General features: G+C 38.4%; 1 protein-coding gene across 2 annotated transcripts in view; it reads right to left on the bottom strand.

Moving 5' to 3' along the window:
- Positions 1 to 25,496, bottom strand: part of pik3cb (phosphatidylinositol-4,5-bisphosphate 3-kinase, catalytic subunit beta) — a 70,425-nt gene that overhangs the window by 16,195 nt on the left and 28,734 nt on the right. For both annotated transcript variants that reach the window (XM_030152666.1, XM_030152667.1), the window contains 5 exons: positions 14,780 to 14,975; positions 12,305 to 12,533; positions 8,604 to 8,833; positions 5,415 to 5,594; positions 3,606 to 3,773 (listed from right to left, as the gene is read on the bottom strand). In XM_030152666.1, coding sequence (XP_030008526.1) covers positions 3,606 to 3,773; positions 5,415 to 5,594; positions 8,604 to 8,833; positions 12,305 to 12,533; positions 14,780 to 14,938 — 966 coding nt within the window. In that variant the 5' untranslated portion in view covers positions 14,939 to 14,975. The remainder of the gene's footprint in view (positions 1 to 3,605; positions 3,774 to 5,414; positions 5,595 to 8,603; positions 8,834 to 12,304; positions 12,534 to 14,779; positions 14,976 to 25,496) is intronic.

Raw genomic sequence — 25,496 nt, 5'->3', positions numbered from 1 at the left:
TCTTTAATTACAGGCACCAACAGGAGCTCTGTGTCCTCCATCATATTCTCTTTCTCTTTGTTTTGACCGAATACTAGTAAGGTCTCTAGCCACACAGTAATCAAATCCAAAAATAGGACCAATGGCCCTGTAGCTTACCATCCAAATGAAAAGCTTTAGGAAATGTATCCAGATGCCATTTATTATCACCCAGTTATGTGTATTTATTACATTACAGAAACAGCCCATGTTTTGGTCATATTCCAATCAGATCTGTAAAAAATTCTAATTCCAACTTGATATCATTGATACTTACTGACTTATTGCATCAATCGAATTCCTATCTGTTATAATGGGAAAATTTTTCAAAGTCGCACCAAATCCAGAATCAGATCCGGATCAAAATAATTTCAATACCTTGTGTTGACATCATCATAAAGAAGCTGTATACCAAGTTTGAAGTCAATCAGAACTGTAGTTTCGGAGAAAAAGACGATTGAAATTTTTTTCCCATAAGAGCCCCTGTTAAATATTCCGTAAGTTCCCGGATCCAGAGGAAGATCCTGATCAGCATGTGGCCATTATGTTTTGGCCATCTCCCCATCAGGGCTGGACTGTAGAAATTTCAGCTTGATATCATTTATATTTACTGAGTTACTGCATTGATCCACTTCCTATCTCTTATAGTGGGGAAATTTTTCAAAGTCGCACCAAATCCAGAATCAGATCCGGATCCAAATAATTTCACTAACTTTTGTTGACATCATCATGAAGAAGCTGTATACCAAGTTTGAAGTCAATCGGAATTGTAGTTTCAGAGAAGACGATTGAAATTTTTGGAACGGATGACAGACGACCACAGACGACGACACCGCCGGATGCCACATGATGACAATAGCTTACGGCCTGTTGGCCGGGTAAGCTACAAATATGTTCCTGTCTTGAGATGAAATCTCACTGCCTGTCCCAACATCTTACTAAAACCTCTTCACCCTTCATCATGCTGACCAATGATGATGGGGAATTTTTTGTAGCACTTACACCACAGCTACTGGTTCAACCACTTTACCCACAACACAATAAAATGCACAGATAATTCAAGTTAAAACACCAAAATGAACATGTTGTCTACAAACTGTAGGAACCACTCAGAAAGAGTGTTTAATGAAGTAATAAACCAACAGATTAAAGGTCTGGGGATTCCACAGCTAACACTTCAAGAATAATCATGTGTCTAAATTTGGAGAGAACAGACAGACAGGTGTTACCTGAGTCTACACAGGAAGTGATAAAGACAGGACTAACAGTTCTGCAGTGTGATGTAGAGGGAAAAAGGTCAATATCTCTGCAGATGAAAACAAGATTGTGTCCCACATTGTTTAGTGTATAATTTATTTAATTTATTTTAACGGATGGTTGCATTTATCACAACAAGAATTGACTGTGTAATGAACTGCCTTCGTTTCACACTGTCTGGCCTTGGCAGAATTAATATTTCCCATTGTACAGTGAGTATATCAATGTTCCTACTACAAACTAGATTAATTGGCACTGATTATACAACTCAGTATGGGTGGAACATGGCTCCAATAGTTCACTTCACTTAATCCATAAAGTCATGAATATGGTAAGCTTTAAAAAAAATAATAATAATCTTGCAAACATTTTGTTTGCACAAAATAAACAATTACTTACCAATGTCTAATTAATTACTTTGTGAGAAGAAGACTGAATGGGCTCTAAATGATTAACAACATCTGTTTTTTCCAACAACTCATCCACGTCTGCCTACTCATAACCAAGGTGTTGATTTGCAATGATGTCTATATTTTTTTCAGGGTTGATATCAGCTTTATCTTGCTCCAAATCATTATTGTATTGTTTAAGAATCACTGTCTGTCAACATGTAATTCCACATCGTTTCCTTTTTGATTGATTCAAAACTATTTTAAACATTTCCAAAATTGTCTGTAGATATTCTAGATGATATTTGACATCTGCTTATAAATAGTGAGATGTTTAAAATATAAATTAATGGTTTGTGTTATCATGTTTGTTACATTCTGGTCATATGATGCACTGGTGATGTGTTTATTTTAATCTCACGTTGAATTGGGTCAAAAACATGACTGTGGGTCCAGAGAGACTGTGACTGTTACATTTTGGCTGTGATGATTGCCTGCTGACATTACATGCTGCTGAAAATATGCATTATCAATTTAACAAATTTTAGATGTCATTGTAGAAAACAGACAGAAGGTCAATTACCTAGAAACACTGTTATTTTCCAAACAGCCATTTTTTCCATCTAGATCTGGATAATTATAAAATCCAATTTGATACTGTGAAGGAACACTGGTATTGTACTGTAGTAATTGACAAAGTGGAAGTGAAGTGAGGCTGGGTGCTATTTTACTGTAAACTCATAAAATGTTGCTCACAGTGTTTAAACAGCTATAAAACAACGGGTTATAAAGCTGTCATGATTACATGTGATAAACATATAGTGGTAATAGTGTGTATGCAGGGTCCTGTCTGTAACATTTACCTGCTTTTCAAAGCTCACACCACCAGGGATCAGCAGTTAGTGCGTTAGCAGGCAATTAAACCCCGGGTGACTTCACTAACGAAGGGCAATTAAAACCAACCTGACATTTCCACAGTGCACACACACAGTGGAGTGATGTCATGGTGCACCTGGCAGGAGCAGTGAGGAGCTGCAATGTTCTCTGGCAACGTGGCAAATGCTGGTAGGGCAGAGCAGCGCTTAGAACACTACCTTATAAAAGACAGGTGGCAGCTGCCAAGTACATGTTTACTTGGTAAACCTCCACACCTGCCTCCTTTAGTGCAGGTGAATCAAACTACAGAGTATTTATTGTTAAGCAGAACATGACTCAGTAAACATTGGAGGATATTAAATGACTGTTATCTGCTGCAGAAGAACATTTTGTGTAGATCAAAAATTTATATTTTTTATACATGTGCAAACAAACACTGTAGGTTTGACTTTATCACTTCACTTCATCCATCAGTTCCCCAAAAATGATTCGGTGATCAATATATAGTATGTGGTAAAAAAAGGACCAATGGCCCTGTATCTCACATGCATCTTCTATCAAGAATCAATAATAAGTTGAATTTGTGAGGTTGTCAGGTTCTGCCGCTATGTGAGAGTCCTATGGTCTTGATGCAGGAGATCAATATCCCAATAGAAATGGTGGTCCTTTCACTTGAGGATAACTCAAGAAATTAAATGAAAGTCCATGTATGACTTCCTATCAGTGCTCAATAGTAACTATATTGATATTTCTAACTATTATTCAAAAATCAAAATTTCTCAAAACTGTGAACACACTTTGTAGACATTGTCCCAAGGAAGCAACATATAAAATGTGAAATTAATCTGACTAGTGGTTTTATGAGGATGTTAAATATTGCTAACAAAGACAACGATGAAGCCGATGTTGTACACAACGCCTTCACAATAGCTCGTGGCCTATCGACCAGTTACAAAAAACTGCAACAAAAGAGGCAATATCTTCCTTTGATAAAACTATAGAATGCATAAAAAAGGCCACACCACAACTGCACTCATGCTCACACTCAAGTTTTCTTGGACTCACCGTAGGAACCCTTCTTTTGGGAGGTAGTGGTAAAGGTGGGTTGGAGGACTTGCGGCTGACCACAGCTCCGATGGCAGAGATTTCCTTGTCAAACATGGCCTTGACAGTGCTGGTGTGGACCAGGGTGAGGTGGGGAGGCTCCTTAACCTGTATACATAAGCGGATGTACTACACACAAGAAAAGAGAGGAAAACATGGTTTTAGCTGTTTGGATATTACTCACAGATTATTCACAGTTAAGTCAGCAATGAGGAGCATCGCACTATATTAACAATAAACTGTAAATATACAGCTCTGTTAGAAATAAGAAGGGTTTCATTGCATTAAATAAAGAATCCATGGAGTTTCTTTAAGAACAGAGAAAGCAAATGAGTCACGAGGAGAAATTTATTTATAACTAAATTGCAGGGTGGATCAAAATATGATAAGCAGTGACTTAGGCTAAAATAATTGCCCAAGTCACTTCTTTTTTGACAAAAACATTTTTTTTGCCTAAATTATCATGTTTTTTGTGTTTCCTGAAAAATCTGAAAAGCCAACTTAGGACAATTATTTTAGGAAGATGATGACATACAACAGTGCAACTGGTAATTTCAATAATTTCAAATAGTACAAGATTAACATGTTACCTACCAAACGTAGCTCAGTGAGCTTCAGATATTTATAGATTTACCTAAGAAGACTTCAGACTCTACAGTCATACTGTACCCAACAGCGTTTGTCTAGCCAGACATGGCAACAAACTTAACCACAGACTTAAAATGGGAAAGGATTTTGATTGTCTATGAATCCTATAGCAACAATCCTGCCACACTTTCCATGAGATAAGAGTGAAAGCTAAAGCAAACAATGAGAAAATCTCTTAAAGTATTCCACTCCCTGTCATTCATCATGTGACGTTTTCCATTGCCCCATTACAGAAATAACCATTACAGTAAACCTACTTTTTTGACTGTTTTATTGTGAGAAATAGTGTTTAAAACGACCCAAAAACCTAATGGAGACCCTTAAGATGGCCAAATAAAGACGATACTACAGTCCTACAGATCCTAAGCACAGTTCATGTGAGTATCATGGTGCCTGATTATTTGTTGAAACCCTTGGGTTACAAATAATATTACTCAGCCAGCAACTGAGCGTTTCAAGTCCATTTGCTTTTCTAGTTCATATATAAACTTATTGTTTCTGTGGAAATACACAGCTATAAGTACACATTCTTCATTCAAAATCTTATTTCAGGAAAAGTATGTGATTATTATCAGCAAAATGGACTTAAATTATGACAGTAAAAGCAGTCAATTGGCAGCAAAATAGCTCCTAGTCAGTGTACTACTACTATATGCGTTAATTTTAGACATGAATTACTACATTAATGTGTACTTAACTGCTGTAAATGTTTAATGCTCTAATGTTTTAAAGCTGATCTTAACTACTTCATACTGTAGTGGTTTAATCTATACCAATGCATCATATTCTGTAAGATCATGTGTTTGCAGTGTCAGTGCCCTATTTCTTTATTTCAGAAAAAATAGGCCTGTTTTCAGTTTTGTCACAAAGGACTTTCCGGTGAGTTCAAGAGGGTTTTTAAAGAGTTTGTTTCAATATAGGGGGAAGACAATTTTCTAAACCCAAAAAAACAATACATAATTCTTCATTTATCACAAACATGTCATTTCTGGACAATTGAAACAGTTGTGGTCTGATTTTTAAAAGCTAACATGTTGGACATTGCATATGATCATATGAACCAAACATGCCACTACACAAGTTGCAGTGCATAGTTGTCATGCTAACTGTGAAGCCACTCACCTTATACAGTATCAGGGGGTGGTCTCCACAGAGGAACTCCAGGCAATGGCTGACCCTTAGTACATACTGACCGCGCCATGCCTCCTCCTCTGGCCCGTGGGTGGTCAGCCACTTCTTCACAGCCATCTCCATTAGTTCAGCAGTGGTGCAGCTTGATGGTACCTTAAGACTAGCCGAGTCCTGCGAGACAAAACAATAAGACACTGATGTATGAATCAAAAAGTCTGAGGAGATACGAGGATAGCAATAGAGTGTACTGGCAGTGTTAGTTCATAAGCAAAAAGTAATGGGCACAAAATAAAGAACCGAAACAATGCAATAAGCAATGGGCCAGTAGTAAAAATGTATTTTAGCAACCAGCGGATTCTGTGTTGGCAGTAAATTCTGTCTACACCAGAAAACTGGGTACTGCTTCAATGACTCATACCCACTTCAGATAATCCAAAGTAGATCAGGGATTTCTCTTGGTTTTGAGAGGGCTTAGGTAGTGTTTGGTTTCTTGCATCTAGCATTTTCTCTGTGTTTTGGGATGACTCAGAGGCATGGTTGTTGAGTCTGGAGGTGCCTCTGCAATATATGTATATATTTTACACTTCCATAAAAAATATAATTTAGTATGGTTGGACCTTTTTATTATCTTATATGCAAAAACATTGCCAAAGATTCTGAAAAGCTTCAAAATATGACGTTTTGAAGTTCACTGGGGGTCAACAGCAATCATTATATTAGGAAAAGTCATTTTATGTAGTTTTGAGTTCTGTAAGTATCTACATGAATCTGGTTTAGGTGATCCCTACATGTCCAGACCCATCTCCACACTTCATTTGCACTGCACCAGTGCTACAGATATGTTTGGCACTGTCCACTATCATTCTGCAACAGGGATAAAAGTTCACTGGGTTGTTTGGTTAGTTTTAGGATGGCACAGAGAGGATTTGCAAAATGTTGTTGGGAAAGAAGTTGTCTTGATGAAATGTGCACACAAGAAAGTGTGTCACAGTGTTAAAATCACCAAATCCCTAAAAAAGAAAATGGCACTTAAAAAAAATGTGTGACTGTCAAAAATGGTGATTTTCAGAGAGTAGTAGTTGCAGCTTGGAGGTTGTTGTTCTTTCACAATAGTGAGGGGGGCCATTTAAAGCGATAAAACAGATAGATGTTGAAATGAGGGAGGACGACCGCACATCACTGTGAGATAGAAATATTCAATCTTATTCTGACAGAGTACTTCCAATGAACCAATTAAATGATGTACAAAATGGCTTGGATATTATTCCTAAGCCTTATAACGGTATGAAGAACCCTGTAACCCTGGAGAGGACCTGCTGCTGTGTAAATGTCTATGAGTTCTTCACACAGGGACACAGCCAGTCTATGTTCCACAGAGACTCACTGCTTCATGCTATTTATATCTCTGTATTGACCTGATACCTGAGATGGAATTATCATTTCCTGGTTTTTCAAAAAAAGAGAATTTGCCTATTAATAATTAATAACCAACGGTGCCCACAGCCATCTTGTGGCTCTACTGGAAATACTGGAAATGTACTGTGCATGTACTTCATATTTACAAAGCTGTCATTACTCAAAGAACATTTTTGTTGTAAACAAAAGACAAATTGAATGTAAATACAGTGAGGGAACTAAAAAACAATGGTGACAGCAACATATCCTCATACAAGTGAAGAGAAGGCGCTATTGAACTTTGGTCATATTCATTATACAACAATAAATCACACTACATCACTTCCTGTAGCTTATTGTGTCTGACCTCTCATTTAAGACTTCCTGTCAGTGTCCACCTGAGTACTGTGGCACAGATGGCCTATCACTGTGTATGTGCATGTTTGTTCCTCTGATGTTGATCAAAGCTGATATACAGGAGTCTGGAGGGACATGACCATCTGTTTTATTATTAAATGACATTACTTTCGATAACAGAAGCGCAGACAGAGACAGATGGAGAGAGGAAGGCAGAGTTCAGAGAAGGAGAGGTTCATTTTAATCAGCGTTTCGGTCCCCTGAGCTGTCATGCTAATGTGTGTTTGTCAGGTGGGATGGCATAATTTCGCTGATGGTTTTGACCCACTTAGTTGTTGTCACATGATCTGCAAGTTGGGCTCAGTCACGTGACTGTTTGGTGCTGGCGACTGAACACAAAAAAAGAGGCTGAGCTTCAGTTCATGTGCTTGTGCTGCTGGAGTCACATGGATACTTCTGCTACTCAAACAAGGCAGTTTTGTCTGTTGTAGTGGTGCGGTAAGTCACACTGTTATTTAGAGCTCATTAAGCATGCAAACATTTTTGACAGGCCACACATTATGAGTTTGGGTTCACATTCCAAGTTTAACTACAAGATTATGATGCCCTCATAGTTTGGTTTTTAATTCATATTCAGAGAATAGTTTACTCCCTTGAACCCTACTTTTTTTCTGAAAGGCATGACCACATGTATGCATTTCATATATGGGATCATCTGGACAGAAAAAAGAATAAAAGACCACAAAAGCCTCTGGGACTTACTGAAGGTGTTGTAATTTAACACAGGAATATCTGAGAAAACATCCAGAAAGTCGACCCAAGAGAGTTGAATATTTACTGAATCCAAATGGAGGTCACACTAAATACTGACTTTACCTGCAGAAGCTGTTTTGGTGTGATTTTTTTTAGTGTGTTCTAATACTGAGAACATATTTCCCGCATATTTCTTGTTAGAAATATAAAAAACAAAAAAGTGGAAAAAGTAAACAGAGCTTACCAATACCCCTGCCTAGTCATACAACACTTCCTGCTCACCGATACCCTGCCTACCCAGGGATTAATTTTGAGTCTTAACTTTCAATCTTTTCAAAAACTTTTCAAAGTGTCCAACAAACCGTTTAGATAAATTGTTTAAGTTGAAATATTTATCAATTTGTAAAAAAATTCAAAAATTTAAATTCCCTCATCAAACTGTGCCTTGCTCCTCTCCTAGAAGTAAAGAACATGTGTCAAATTTAAAAAGATTCAGGTTGGACAAAATTTAGGACGAATGGAAGGATGCCCTTCCTCTGGGTGGGCAGGGGTATAGAAAAGAAAAATGACATCCTTACGAAACCATCGACACAGCCTAAATAATGGAAGAAAAAAATCAAAAAGCCAAAAATGTCCCTTGTAAAGCACAGGGGTCACTGGGTGCAAGACCCTCACCTGGGATTGGTCGAAGTGAATAATGACTTTCAGGTCGGCTGGCCGCTCAGCGACTCCATCAGTAATGGTCGCCCCACCCGAGGTCTCCAGCTGCGGGGAGAAGCAGGCCTGCAGCCACTCCATCCACGTCATCATCTGGACTCGCTGCATCCTCTCCTCACTCATACGGAACATCTTACTGCGAAAGTCTTTTACCTCCTGGTCGTTTATGGCATCCAGTTCATGAAGACCTGATGGATAACATCATTATTAGAGCTTTGTCTGGAAGTAGGATGCAGGATTTAAATGAAATGAAGAGAACATCTTTATCCATGAGCCACTAGTAATTAAGTTTTTCAAGGCTGTCATGAAGTAATAATTATGCCTTACCAAGCACATTTAATTAGTGATGCTTTTTCATATGATTTTAACATTGAGTTCAAGAGGCTTACAGGGCTCTCTTGCAGGTAAATACTCTGTAACATGGCAACATTCATGTAAAATGCATAAACACCTGTGGCACACTTGATGTGACATTTGCACTTCGCTATCATAAATGTGTTAGAAGGATTACATAGAGTCTCTCAATGGGCTAAAGCTGAGCCCTTTAATATTCACACTGGTACCAAATGCCAGAGGTATGAAGGACTGTGTGGCTGATTATTCTTTATCTCTCTGTTCCCTGTTGAGCTTTTGTCTCTGTTTTTCAATGGCCTCGAGCATAATACCCCAGTGGTAATGGAAACAACATGTTGACATTTGAAGCCATTTAACATTCATATGACCCTCAGAATCCAAAGAAGGGCCCTGGGGCCACAGTAGCTACATTGTATGAGAGTATGTCTAGAGGGTAAAAAAAAAAGGTGGACTCAAGTAAAGGATTTAAACTGTGCATGTCTGTGGGTTTGTTTTTTACTTTGCCAAAAGCTTTAAAAAATTACATCAAGAGAGTAAAATGTCGATATTGTCCGAGTCACAATTAAACTATCCATTCTCTAACTTGCTGCCTTTATTCCTCTGAAGATTGAGGTTTGGCTATTCTGACTATCTCAGATAGATATTGAAGAATATATAAAGTATGTAGTCCTATTATGTTACTTCAACCTCAGAAGGTAGCAGATCTTTATTTAAGTCAGGTTTGCATTAGAAGCAGCACTTTAGGTCTACTTTTCTCATTCACGTAGAAGTGGTACATTTGAATACAAAGCCTAATTTGGCTTCTCCTGTCCACCCTGTGAAAGGTACTGCTTTAAGCTAAACTTAACACATCCAGTGAGTGTAAGCAGAGGTGGATACATCATATATGGATAATGCAACAACACCAGTCCCATATAGAGTATGTATGATAATGTTACTTGTGTTTAGAAGGGCATTCATGAGACTAAAGGGTTAAAAGTGAAGTAAGAGCAGAAACTGAGCAATGCGAATTCCAACACACGTTACCTTTAAAATCTAGACAGGACTGTTTTTTAATTTACCAGATTTAGTAATGGTAAAGTTTGTAGCAGACTTCAAATGATCATTGGCAAAGTTTTTGATACTTTCAAAAAAAAAAAGATGCTGTAGTGAATTAAATTTCCATGTGAAGCTGCCCTGGTAGATTTAGTGCAGCTCTGGGATTTTCTGATGCATTTACAAAGAGGTTAAGCGGTGAGTTCTTTAAACATTGAAATACTTGATTAACATAAACTAAAATGTGGCAATGATGACACTTTATATTTTAGAGATGGCTGCAGTGATGACAAGACAGGAGGCAGAACTGAAAATGTTGACATTTTCTATGGGAGTGGCAAGGATGGACAGGATTAGGAAGGAGGCCATCAGAGTGACAGCTCAGGTTGGATGTTTTGGGGACAAAGTGAGAGAGGCTAGATGGACATGGTTCGGACATGTGCAGAGGAGGGATAGTGAACATACTGCTGGAAGGATACGGAAAATAGAGCTACCAGGTAGGAGGCAAAGAGGAAGACAAAGAGGAGATTTATGCCATGTTTCCACTACGTGGTACCGACTTGACTTGACTCGACTTTCTTGTGTTTCCATTATTTGAAAGAACCTGGAATCTAGTACTACTATTTTTTAGTACTTGCTCAACCGAGGTTCCAAAGCGGGTGAAGAGATACTAAAATGTGATGTGTAAACGGTGCAGACCACTGATTGGTCAGAGAGTTGTTTCTGCATCACTGCGTCATCAATGCACGACACATCATTAAAAAAAACAAAAAAACAAAACTGTTTCAGAAGTTTATAGTAAATATACCGATAAGCTAATCCATGATGACAGTCCACAAAATGACACCATGGTCAGTCAAGGAGGTTCAGACATTTCTGTCCTTGGTGGCTGATGAAAAGGGTCAGCATGAGCTTGACGGGGCAACACACAACGAGTGAGTTTATCAGCAACTCTCTGAGCACATGTCATGGAAGTTACACACAGTGTTGCTATGATGGCCAGGTACTCTAAAGTCGGTAGTATTTTGTAATGGAAACGGTCTCCATGAATAGTACCTGGTACCTGAGTCGAGTCAAGCTGGTAACAAGTAGGGGAAATGCAGCATTATGGATGTGGTGGAGGTGGGTAGATGTCAGAAGCAGACTTCAAATGATCATAGGCAAAGTTTGCTGTAGCAACACCTGAAGGGAAAAACCCAAAATAGTAGTGGACAGGACCTTTTTTTTTTGTCAGTGGACTTCCCTCAATTTCTTACTGGTGCTTTTACTGTAAAATATTTGCACTTGTATGTTACTACAAAGAACAGTTGTGTAGTGTACAAAGATTAAAAGTCTTAAACATGCAGTGCTTGAAATTAGAAGTCAAAGCCACCAGAGAAACAAGAACTAAAACATAACGTGCCCACACTTCAAAACCCTCGGCCTTCAGTCCACGCCAAAGTCTTTGCACATATGGATGAACAGACTGTTGGATAACGAACTGATGACAATACCCTGTGGCAAGGGCCAAGGGTAAAAATAACAGGATTTTATTGTTAAATTTATTCATTTATTGCCATACAGACATAGATTATGCACAACTGGAATTTGCCTTATGTGACAGGCATCAGGAGTTTGTTCACCATTTGTTCTGGTCAGTATTTGGGGTCGTTTCCACAAAGGCCCTTGCCATCATCTTTTAAATGAGTATCAGTTTTTAATTTTAGGAAATCCAGTACAGCCCTAGGTAGTTCATTTGTCTCAAATAAAAATAATAATTCCAACGCCTCTTGTTTTTTCTTCTCCTCACATGTACATCCGCTTCCTGTGACAGGATGTGAGTCTGAACCTTTAAATCGTGGGGATTAATTATATTTACTCAAAATCTAAATCTTCACTAGAGCAAACACAAAATGACAGGTGATGGAAGATAAATCAGGAACATGTCCAGTTAATCTTCATGCCTCTTTATCAGACAGATGGGCCCCCGATAGGAGCCACATGCTGATGGGCTTTGGCTTTGACGACTGTGGTGAATGTGCTGACTGGATAGCTACTCAGTGTACCGGAGAAGGTCTGTGGTAGGTGGGTAATGATTTACTGTTCTACTTATCAAATCTTAAGTGCTTCACGTTACTAGGATGTTGAAGTGCAACAGTAAAAGAAGGGGCAGCAGTAACGTGTGAAAGTTTGTATGACATTTTTCCCCTTTAAATTGATTGAAGTTTTCTATTTCTCAGTCTTTAAATCACTTAAACAACATAATATTCTTAAAAGCGTCTCTGACTCACCCTTGCCAATGAGCACGCCGATTTTGGAGTCTAACAAGCGTTCTGCTCGGCCACAGTTACGCGTCACCAACTTGAGGACCGGCAGGAAAGGCCGGATGTCGCACAGTCGCCGAGTTTCGTCCTCCAGCTCTTCATGCACGGCTGCCTGGTTGACACATTCGAACATGTGGCTTTCCATCTCTCCCAAGGCGGGAAACAGCGGGAATGACTGAGCCTGCTTCCATAAGAGCTAGAGGGCACAGGAAAGAAATTTGTCTGCTCAGGTCGGGGGTTTCAGTAAAGTGTTTTTGTGAGAAAAACCACAAGGAGTGTTTTATCTTCTTTACTAGACAAAATTAAATAACACATACCCTAAACTGGATAAACAATATCCTGATTTCTAGGTTGATAGTCATTTATATGGGAGGTTATCTGGGAAGCCTTTAAAAGGTATCTTAATATTCTAATGCTTGTAATGATGATAATGATAAACTTTATTTCAAACAAAAGTAGGACTAAAATACAGGTGAACAAAACCACAAATCTAAACAGAACGCTCCAGGATATCGAAGACAACAAGAAAAAAAAATAAAAATTATAACATAACTTTCACAAGTAATTAAAAAATGAATAAATACTTTAAAGCTAACCAGAAGTCAGGTAATATATTGACAAAAGACTATGTTTCATACTCATGAACAAGGATGACTCACTCTAATATGACAGCCTCTGGTTGAGCCAATCAGGATGTGAATAACTATGTAACCAGCCAATCGTGGCATGAGTCATGTCTCTGTGGCTGACTCACAGAGTCAAGTCCTGTGTGTTTGTTGAGATTTTAGAGCCAGTGTGCTGAATATTGCTATGATGTATGGAAGACTTCTTCTTCTGTTGATTTCCCAATAAACCACACCATAATGCATAGATAATTTAATCATTTGATTGTACATATTCTCGGAAATGAACTACCCAAAAAGCTTGATTTAGATAAATGTTGCCATGCTATTAGCAGTTTTTGCAGGAACTCTTCTTTTCTCTCAGGCTAGCAGTCTAATTAAATTGCAAGTTGAGTTCTACCTTCTGTGAAATCCCTCCTGCTTTTCAGTGCGAATGAATCACTACACTTCTTGGCTGTTTGATAACTATTAAAGAGTGTTGAATGAACCTCTTTGGAAAGTCTAAATGGTTGGACAAAAACATCTACCTTTAGGCTCTAAGTATTCTCCTATTATTCATCTCTTTTTCATTTCCTACAAAATTCTTAGAGGACCCTCATCTGGTCTGTCTGCTCTGTCTGTTTTGCCCTCTGTTTCTAATCTATTTTTTTTCCCCTAGAATTGGTAAATGCTTCTGCACAATTTTTCCTCCAGGAAATGAAGATTTCTCACATGTGCTTGACAACATCCATCTCTTATGTAACACCAACCCACATATACATTTAGTGTAATTAACATGAAGGCTTGAATATGTACAGGAATTTGGCTCATCATAACGCTATCAAAAAAACAAAAGAAAAAGTACTCTTTTCTTGCTCACATTAAATGCTATGAATGCCAGTAAACACATGTCATGGCTTATTTATTTGCTATTCTGAACAAACTCAAGCTATATTTAACAGTGCTGGTCTGGGGAAAACATGTTCATAAATGTGTGCCAATGCAAGTCAAAGAACATGTTTCTAGGGCAATGAAAAATAAATAAGAAAGCACTGACATCACCTAATGCTGTAGAATGTGATTTAAGAGTCCTGTTTCCTTCTCTTTATACATAAATTGTGGTGGGACAGTCTTAGACACAGCTGAAAACATAAAGCAATGCAAGATAAAATCAGTGATGTAAAATGCAGCCTCAAAGTAAACCTCAGCTAAGGCAGTTCGTTCAAGTGCTGATGTGCTTATTGTAGTAAATTAATACATTCACCTAATCATCACATCACAGGGGTTGCACATGTCAACAGCTAAACATTTGTATTTTAAGTGACCTCGCACCCACATGTGCTCATAAACAATGCAAGTACGTCTCTCAACTCAAAAAGCCCTTTGAGGCTGATCTGACCTCCACTTCACAAGGTTAGCTGCAGTCATGCATGATGTCATGAGCTATTTGTAGGCTGAAAGCAAAAGCCTCTCGCAAACAAGAACAATTAGGTAGCCGCAACTGGCAACTCTGTCAAAACAAGCATTAGATGATGTCTAACTGACCAGGTGTGTGTGGACTTGTGTACATATATGTGGGCCACAACATGTTTTTCTCCTCATTAGAACAGCGGGATGACATGTAATGACAATAATACTTCTTCTGCACACCAGCTGTTCATTACACTCCACAAAGTATTAATTATAATCTGTTAAATACCTGCTGTTTTCTAACAACACATCTGAAATAATCTCATTCTGAAACAAAAACACACATTTTAAAGGAAACTGCACACTGTAAACTACTGTTTTATCCCAAATCTGCTGCCCCTCTATCGTCACCTGCATTAGTGCCACTCACCAGTTTGATGTGCTGAATGGTGGCCTCGCGTGGAACATCCATCTGGATGTAGATACCTGTGGGCAGCAGGAAGTCCACGGTGATCTGGTCCGAAGCATGGCCGGCCAGGGGTGAATGGTCTACCCATATATCCAGGAGGTCTGTCATGGCAGGAGGCATGGCAAGGAGCAGCACACACAACCTCAACCATAAGGACCTGAAGGGACAGAGGACATAAAGACGGCATGATATTAATCTGTTATGACTAATGTAATGTATGATTTGGAAATATTTTGCATCGGTAGGTCAGTAGGGTGACTCAATGGTACAGGTCTACGATGCAGTATGTATGAAAACTGATGGTTATAAACCTGAAATATCAGTTAACAGAGAGAGAGAGATAGAGAGAGAGACACACACAATTTGAAGTAAAAAGCAAACGTAGGATGAGAATTTGCATCAGAAATTCTGTATGTACGTGTCCACTGGTGGAAACTGACAAGATATTAATTACTAATAACACACACTATCATCTATACTTAAGTTAGCTATAGATGGTAAAAGTGGTCATTGTGCAGTACAATGGTTCCTAGAGGTGTCTTACTATGATATATGGTATTTTTGGAGGCAATGTACTGGTGTCTGCTGGATATTAATGCAGTAGGTATTTAATATTGAGATCATTCAAAAAAAAAAATCTTCAGTCTACAGCAATGCATCCTATTCTATAAGATCATTTATAGTGTGAATGTGAGGGTTTTAAAAAAGGTTAACAGTGAGGGAACACAGTTTAAACATAAATAAACTCATGTTGGAATGAAGAGTTTTGATTAGACAAGAAGGGAGTGAAAATTTATAAAAGTAACCAAGGATGTAAGATGAACATAGTGGAATAAAAAGCACAATATTTGTCTCAGATGTGGGAGGAAACAGACACCCTCAGGTAAAGTACATGTAGCTCATATTTCTCCTGAACTGCAGTGCTTGATTAAAAGTATCCAGATAGGTTTGATTTATATTATCACATTGTACAGTCAAAAAAAGCTCCAAACTGATATGTTACATTCTCCTCAGATGTAATATAAAGTCACATCTTATCCTCTGCAAACATTTTTCAAGGATATCAAAATGTCTATTGTGCTGTTGTTTTCCCCACACACAGGCTCATTTCTTTATCCTTTTCAATAACAAGCTGACAGGCCACAGTTGATTCAGTGCTGCTGTGACCCCATAGAGGCAGCACTGTGCTGAGACCAGAGGGAGGCCAGTGCCTTTAACTTGGGTGAGGGCCAGTGCTCAGAGGAATGCCCACTAAGCAAACAGAACAAAAGGTCAGCCTGCCCTCCTCTCATCTGACAGTCTGCTCGGCCCAGCAGAGCGCGCACACACAAAGAAAACACACTTAGAGATGGATAATGCATGTTTGAGGCGGCATGCAAGTTAATATCTACACTGTGTGGCACGCTACCTCTACACACACACATTAACACACAGTGGCTACTATGGCTGCCAAGGTAATTATCAGGTAAAGCAGGAGGAACTGAGACTACAGCAGTTCCTGTCTGTGTGTGCCAAGCACCAAACGGCTCAACTTTAGTAAGATAAAAAAAAATAATAAATGCATGGGGCTTAAAACTCCAACACAATGGGTCCAATTTAACAACTTTAACACACACAAGTTGGGCTATGCAGTATGTCTGAGATCTCATTTAATTTAATTTGATATCCAAGTCATGATAAATCTTCAATATAATGCATTTTATATAAATGAATGAATAATTGTTTTAATAAAATGACTACATGGACAGGCCTACTTCTTAATACATTAATAAACGCTTGACAAATAAAAGTAAATACAGTAGTGGAAAAAAGTTTTCAGAGACCCTTAAAATTTTACACAATCAAAAACATTATCATGAAATATTTGTGCAAAAATATTTTTTGTGTTTCAAAAGGTGTAAATGCAAATAATAAAAAAAAATAAAATAAAATTCTTGACAGTTTCAACATGTTGTGCCCTGGATGTGTTTAAGGGGCATTATTTTGCTGAAACATCCAGTTCTGACCTCAACAGAACACAACACATGCAGAAGGGAACATGTGGGTTTGGAGAATGGTGTGTAGAGTTCAATGAGTTAAGTATGACTCTTTGTGCAATATTTCACAAATACAGGGGGTATCCAAAAACCTTTTTCCTCCACTGTACACATATTTAATTATTTATCAGCTGAATTAAGGAAACAAAATATTATTGTATACAATATAAAAAGGCCCTGAAGTGAACTAGAGACATGTCCAGGCTAATTTTATAAGAAGTTTTATCTTATAACATCTAAACTCTAACGCTGAACTAAGTATCTTTGGGTTGAGGACCAAAAACAAAACAAAACAAAACAAAAAACTTATCACCATTTTCTGGCATTCTGTATATCAGGTAAATAAATTAATCAATAAAATAGTTGATAAATTAATTGATAATGAAAATCATTAGTTGCAGGTCTTAATAAAGCACTACCTTCCATGCTGCCTGCCGGAAAACACATCATTGTCCAAAATACTGAAAAATGATGTGTGTTTCATTGCACAATGACTTAAACAAAAGGGAATAATAGGATAAATAGTTTATTTACTAGTGTAACAGCCTGTTCTATGTTGGTGAGATGTACTCCCCTTTTGGTCCCTAGAGAGTTAATGTAGTTACCATAAAGCAGAGGTTGCCAGAAAGTGGTGTAAAAAGGAGGTGTAGTGGCACGAAACGTGGTGGAATAAAACCCATACCTGTGGCTGGACATACAAGACTCCTGTGTGCCACTTATTACTTAGCTTATCACCAAGTATAAGTTAGGTGCATAAAGACCACTCAGTTACACTAGCAACAAAATGTTTGTTATCTCAGCCGTTTTATCCGCATGGACAACTGCTGCACAATTTAGTGAATCGGAATATCAGCTTGTGAAGTCAATAATTTTCAGTGATCTAATAGAAATGGGAAATAAGTAACCGCATTCTTTGGTGTATGGAAATATTTTGAATTAAGCAACACTGAGCATTGGTCACTGATTTGGTAAAAACATTTCAAACTTAGTATTCGATTAGACTGCCAAGCATTATTGTGAGCACCACTGCAACTGCAATAATGACCACAATAATAGTATGACTTTTTCACCAAATTATGCAGCCCTAATGTGGACAAGAAAAAAAAAAACCCACATGTAAATGAATGAATAACATACAAACTTTTTGTTAACAGCAAAGAGTTTCCCTAAGCTGCAGTAAGTGGCTGGCTAGTGTAAAACAGCCCACAACTTGGGTTTCCATTTGTGCCTCAACCACAAGTGAACCATTGCACCACTTCCACCTGCCGTTTTCTCATTACCTAGTTCTCAAGTGGCTGAGTACATTAACTCTTCCGCTAGGCCACAGGTCCATCTCCATCTTGGCTCAATCCTCCCATTAAAAATGACAGGCCTGATTACCACTAATGGTTTTCCCCTCTAAGTTAAGTGCTTTAGCTACCAGCAGATGAGCTGTCTGAAGCCATGTGCCGGAGGACGGAGCAATATCTGCGGCACATTTTGAACTACCATCCGAGCCACTTAACATTATCAACCATGCAAATGGAAACAATCTTGTGAGTGTTGTCATCACGCTGTTCAAACTACCGGACACATCTTAAAAAAGGGATGGTTCTGCACATAATAAGGGCGTGATGCAGACAAGTATCGGTCAGACCCATATGTGGCATTACACAGGAATGTTTATGCAAGATGTCAAGTCTTTCACATGCAGTTCACACGCTGACAGAGACACATACTTCCATGCAGCACCAAGAGAACAGACATATGAGACGATGCAGATGAACAGTTTGAAGGAAAACAATGGTGATCCTCTCACGCCACTGTGGTGCAGAGTTACAGACATGAAAAGTAACATGACACCCAGCATTCTGTCTGATGTACTGACAACACTGACATGATCAAGGATGGATGAGCAAGATGTGTACAAGTACAACTGAATACTTGTGTATGCATATAAATAGCTGCTTCAATAATAACAACAGGCTCCAGAGATGAAATTTTCACACCAGACAGCTTGGATGGTGTCTCATGAAGCTGTGATGCTGACGCACCGCCTCTCTCTGTCTCACACACATATGTACTGTACAGGTGAGCGGGGTTATTGAGGATATAGTGGCAGAGAGCCAGAGGTCTGCCAGGTCAGGTTTCACTGGGAGGATCAGAGGAGAATGGGTGGCTTTGGAAGATCAGGGGCAAAAAAGAGAGTCTCATGTGACAACAAACAGGCGCCTGAAGGGATCCACGCAGTTAAGACAACATCACTAGTGGTTAAAACATGTATCAGTGCACTGTCTTCACTCCACAGGGCACACTTTGATGATGGGTGTTGAAATGGGACTCCACTTACATGTGCTGAATTTGTATTTATGTAACAGATCCTGTATTTATGTAACATGTTAAAAAGCAACTAGAATTCTTGAAGAGAAACTGATATTTCAAGTTTACAATATCTGTATGAAGACTTAGACTTTTATCATGAAAATTGTTTTATTACCTCCGCCAAGGAGGTTATGTTTTTGCCAGGGTTTGTTTGTTTGTTTGTCTGTCTGTTTGTTTGTCTGTTCGTTAGTGTGCAACATAACTCAAAAAGTTATGGACAGATTTGGATGAAATTTTCAGGGTTTGTTGGAAATGGGATAAGGAAGAAATGATTACATTTTGGTGGTGATCGGGGGTGGGGGGGCCCACAGGGGGGGCCACTGATCGTTAGTGTGCAACATAACTCAAAAAGTTATGGACAGATTTGGATGAAATTTTCAGGGTTTGTTGGAAATGGGATAAGGAAGAAATGATTACATTTTGGTGGTGATCGGGGGTGGGTGGGCCCACGGGGGGGGCCACTGATCAGCCTTGGCGGAGGTCTGCGCTCTCCGAGTGCTTCTAGTTATAACTAATATCTATAATCATTGATCATTTTAATTATTTTAATAAAGGCCAAAGAATGAAGACTGGATTTAACCACTTTATTTATCAGGTACAAGCAGAAAATAGAGCAAAAAGATCAGTCGATGGTGTGTCATTTATTTAGTCTGACATTTTCTTTTCTTTGTTTGATCAGGACGTCTCATAGTCCACAGAATATCTGACATCTATTCACTTGATACTGAAAATCTGACATATTTTACATTAAAACAACATATTTTACAGCCTATGAAATACATTAGACTGCCAAGGTTAGCATTCAGACACTAATTATCTATCATTACTGTCATGATATTTTAGGAAAGATACAAATTAATTCTGAATTTCAAGCACAACACCAGACCAAGTAATTGAAAAGCACTTTTCAGTAATAATGTGCACTTTTCCTATTGTATCATGGAGCACTATCGGTTTGTAATGCTATCTGTCTACAAAAAAGTTGTTTTACATTGAAATACGTTTCAATACCCTTCAGATTTCTACTCTCCACCTTTTCAGATTTTGATCAATAGGATGGTGGTGAAACTGTAAGGCTGAATCCCTATTCACCCCTTGGCCCTCCCCCTTACCTCTACCCCTTTGTTTTGCGCATACATGTGAAGGGGTAGTGTTGTCTCGATTCTCAATTAGACGGAGGGGAGGGGCTAAGGTGGAGGACTGTATAGCCCTCAAAACAGAGATTTTTCAGGACCACACCACGAACGGAGGGGCAGGAGAAACTTTCCATAATTCTGTTCGAATCATTGGCAAGACGGAGGTAAACACAGCCAAAAAGTGCAGCAGTGTGATGAAAGAAACACAAAAATGTACGTATTTTCTTCATAAACAACTTAATCAATTTGATCGACCATTTAATGTTGTTTCAATGTGTTATAGATCACATTTCTGTGATTTATAGTTGATAGCTGCAAAAAGATGACCAAAGCCAGAGACAGTTACAGCTACTGACAGCATGGTGAATACTCTCAGAAACAAAGTTGTCTCATCTGTTCATAGCAGCATTGATGACTGCTGATGACGTAACAGGCCACGAAGAGTTGTCCCATTTCATAGGGTAATGTTTCAACCCCCACCCCTTGCAGCTCCGTTTCATGGGGTAGTGCCAAGTGCAAGGGCCAAGGGGTAGGGGTAAGGGGGAGGGCTAAGGGGTGAATTGGGATTGGGCCTAACAGTTCCTCAATTCTCTGCATTTATTCAACTTGAACACAGGGATATGAAAGCATCCTTTTGCTAGAAATACATTTCATTTACCACCCTGTCATGCTTAGGGTGGGAAACTATGGTCTACTGAGATCAAGATGTCATTTGCAAGACACACGGAATAGAACACTAATTGTCTGATCATTTCTAGTTGGGATGTTTTTTTTTTTTTATTATTATTTTCTTGAACTGACTAACAAATTTTCCCAATGGAATAAATACAGTTGATCTGCAGCTGTATCTAAGGTCTTGTATGTCTTTTCCACCAGATTGTGTAGCTGTATTTCCATGTCCTTTTTGCTTCTGATGAAGTGTCTATTGCCAGTACAAACCAATATTGTTGTATCACCCCTTCCAAATGTGTCCCTTTAACTTTAACTAGACAACAAGAAAAGCACTCGGAGAGCGCAGACCTCTGCCAAGACAGATCTGCGCCCCCCCCACCCCTGATCACCACCAAAATGTAATCGTTTCTTCTTTGTGCCAGTATCAACATTTCCTGAAAATTTCGTGAAAATCCGTCCATAACTTTTTGAGTTATCTTGCTAACAAACAAACAAACACGCACGCACACAAAGCAAAGTGATCACAATACCTCCTGGCGGAGGTAATAAGAGATCACAGACCCTCACCCCCTAAGATCCTGTCCACCATGATGAGTAATTCTATTATGTTGTGAATACACTAAACTAAACAGATATGTTGTAAATCTGTTCCTTAACCTTTAAAACATGGTCTGAGGGTTATAACATTCATTTCTATCATCAGCTGTTTGGAAGTCACTTATAGTAGAATGTATGTGATTTCAGTGTCAAAGAAAAAGATATGAGTCAAAACCTAAGGTCACACAAATCTATCAAAGGAGATTTCTGAATGAAATATGCTGTCTCAACTGACAAGAAATGGATCGTGTTGATAGATATTGTTAATGAGTGTGTGTGTTTTTTTCTAATCCCTTCCTGACAAAATGACAAATATGTCAAAGTGTCTTACTTCCTATTGGTGAAGAATCCTTTTAATTAATTATTTCATCTAGAGTCGGACCAAATTCTAGAGAGGGATGTCAAACTCATTTTCTTTCAGGGGCCACATTCACTCCAATTTGATGTCAAGTGGACCAGACCAGTAAAATAATAGACTATAAATATAAACAACTCCAAAACTTTTCTCTTTGTTTTAGTGCAAAAATATAAAACTAACTGAAAAAACTGAAAATTCTTAACAAAAATAAGTGAAATTTTAACAATATTATGGCTCAAGTTATTTACACATGAGCATTATGGATCGGATCCACAAAGGCACAACATATTTAATAACAGCACAATATTGTTGAAATCACACTTTTTTTTGACATTTCAGGTCATTAACATTTTATCACAAAAGGATACTTTATTAATGTAAATATTTTATAATTTAATGGGACTTTTCACAGTAAAACAAAGAGGAAAAATTTGGAGTTGTCATTATTTACAGGCATAATGTAATATCTTTTTCACATTAAACCAAGAAGAAAATTTGGAGTCATTATTTATAGGTTAATATGCTATTATTATTATTATTTTTATTTATTCATTTATTTATTTATTTATTCACGTATTCATTCTTTTTACTTCTGATCACTATTGGTCTGTATGTGGAACCTGAACTACAACATGTTTGGACCCTTGATTGTTAATATCTTCTGTGTAATTTTTGCACTTTGCAAATTCACCCCAGGGGCCAGAGTGGAACCTTAGGTGGGTCAGATTTAGCCCACGGGCCGTATGTTTGACACCCCTGTTCTAGGAGGACCAACTAAAAGGACAAACCTACCATATGTAACATTTCTAAATGGAAAAGTGCTATATTTTTTTAAGTTACAGGTGCACACATACAGACTGACTACAATATATATGATTGCCTTAAACAAAGATGGTAACTGTCGTCTGTTCACATCTATGCATCTGTGTGTCCTTTGATACACAGATGGGATAGGGTGCGCAGATAGTGTCGGAGAACCGATTCAACAGTGAGAAGCACACAGTAATGTTTTTATAATCAGCTGTAAGAAGACCAACATCATAACTCACATCAAACTCAAGCTGCACATTCATAACTAACAAATAACATTAAGCAACTGTTTTGCTGTGACTTTAAAGACGTGTTGACAGTGACATGTTGTGAAGGCTTCCAAGCCCAGATGCATTTACGTTTTTTTTTTTTTTTTTTTTATAAACACTAGGGTTACTCAGCACTATCATTCTAAGCTCTCTCTGTCTGACAGTGAAGGGTCTGTCAGGCTCTTCACAATGGATTGTGTAGAGTGTGTCCTCGCATCTGTGTGTGTGTGTAAGACTGAAAAAAAAAAACAGCAAACCATAAATACTGCAATATTGTGTGTGCATTTGTGGTGTGGCACTTGTGTGTAAAAAAAAAAAAAAAAAAGAAAAGTCATCCTGGGTGATTAAGGGTCCTATGACATATTTTCTTCCACACTGCTAAAAATAAAGTTCACAAAGAGGATCTAAGACCTCCCCACTACAAACACTGTACTCCCGTAAATGACTACAGAGACACAGACACACATTCTACACAAACAAGTCCTGAGTCAGCCTGTGTGTGTGTGTGTGTGTGTGTGTGTGTGTGTGTGTGTGTGGGGGGGGGGGGGGGGGGGGGGGGGGGGGGGGGGGCTTCATTAAAACACAGAGAATGTTCTCATGGACACATACAGGATACATTTTGGTATAAAAATCCAATTTTGAGTTGTTTTGTCACACAAACACTGAGTAATGATTAAATATATTTATTTTATGTCTAATTGCGTTGATGGACAGAAGACTGTTTCACTTCATCATGACAAGTGTGCAGTGCTCCAGGTTCAGAACTTCAATGATTTGCTTCTTTTCTGCTTTATATAGCTGTGGATGAAAAAAAAGCACCTGATGGGTAATTTAGTTTTGTAATTTTCCAGTGTGGACCAAACGAAACCACAAGTTTACAGAGAGTAGGCAATGATGAAAGTAGTTATTTGATGGAGCTGTGATATGCATTTCTATTTTCTAAAATGGCAACATTCACCTGCTCTGGTGTCTCTGTGCTATCACAGTGTATCGGTATTTTGTTTTACTTTCAACCACCAACCACAAAGGTACCAAATTTAACTCAAGCTGCAACACAACAGAGGCAGCAGATGCAATACTGTTAGATTGCGCACACCCACTCTACAGACTAAACCTTTATTTCACCATGACTGAAAAACCTTCTAGTAAGTCATCATACTTAATATAAAAACGTACAAAAAAAAGAGCATACATTTGGAAGGCTGTTTTGTGTATTTTTGGGGACTATTGTCTTACTGTATTAACATTTGCCTGATTATCCGTGTGCATTGTGCAGGAGCAAACAGAAAAGCTGTTAAGTGTATGGATAAAGTGGTCATCTGGGTGTGTGCCTTCATATACTGCAGCTGTATGTGTTTCAGTGAATCATCCGTCAAGCACTACACACGGTATTTAGAGTTAACACAGGTATCGACTCTAGACAGTAAACAAGCTATAAGGTGTGATGGTCATTTTCACTCTGACACACTGACTAAACATGTTTATGTGTGGGTTTGGAAAATAACAGGGTGCTTACAGTGATGATTTAAGACTAAGTTTCACTGTATGCAAATGTGAACTGTTTCTTTGTACTCATTACAGACAATATTTTCTTCTGATTTGTGCCGTTTCCTCTAGCTATCTATCACTTTAATGCTCCAGTTGTTCCATAGGATCAGTTTCATCTAATGTTACAAATCAAATCATCATTTCACTGATACAATACTTCCTATGGAAAGCTTGAAGCTCAGACTATATGTCTGGAACTGCAAATGAGGAAGCGTGTTGAAACAAAATACCCTGGAACAATATTCTCCCTTGTACTAAATAGTTAACTGTGCCGACACTGTGCAGTCAACATCAGAGATGAAACATGAATGAGCCATTTTAGTGTGACTGTGTGTGTTTGTGTTTCTAAGGTTTGTGCACATGAACCAACCACATCCGAGCAGCTAACAGCGCTCCATCACACTAACCATGTGTAGTGACACACTGGCACACGCCCACATGTCAGACAGGAAGCAGTGACAGCAGCAGACGGGATTTTGTGACAAATAACAACCAAAAGTCCCTGCTGCTCATTCATAAAAAGCTGACAAATTGTGAATCAGAGGTTGAGTTGTTATTCTTATCCCAGAAAAGCTACTTTCAGTGTTGTTTACAGTGGTTCAGCCCAATTTCTATCTGGAGTAAAAAGAAGGAAACAGGCAACTATACTGATTATTGAATATTTTCATTAATTATTGATCAACTAACCAATATTTTTTTCAATCAATTCATCGATTAGTTGTTGCAACTCCACGGTTTCATACATTGACAGTTAAAAGGATCAATAACTCACATTTGCCACAGTGCCCCAGTACAAACAGTATAGAGGTTCACTGCAAAAGTTTGTGCATTTGGCTACAGATTTAAAAGCGTCATAAGTATGTATGCATGCAAACTTAAACAACTACAGGA

Source organism: Sphaeramia orbicularis, chromosome 13 (assembly GCF_902148855.1).
Source record: "Sphaeramia orbicularis chromosome 13, fSphaOr1.1, whole genome shotgun sequence".
Taxonomy (NCBI): Eukaryota; Metazoa; Chordata; class Actinopteri; order Kurtiformes; family Apogonidae; genus Sphaeramia; species Sphaeramia orbicularis.
This window is presented reverse-complemented; position numbering and strand designations above follow the sequence as displayed.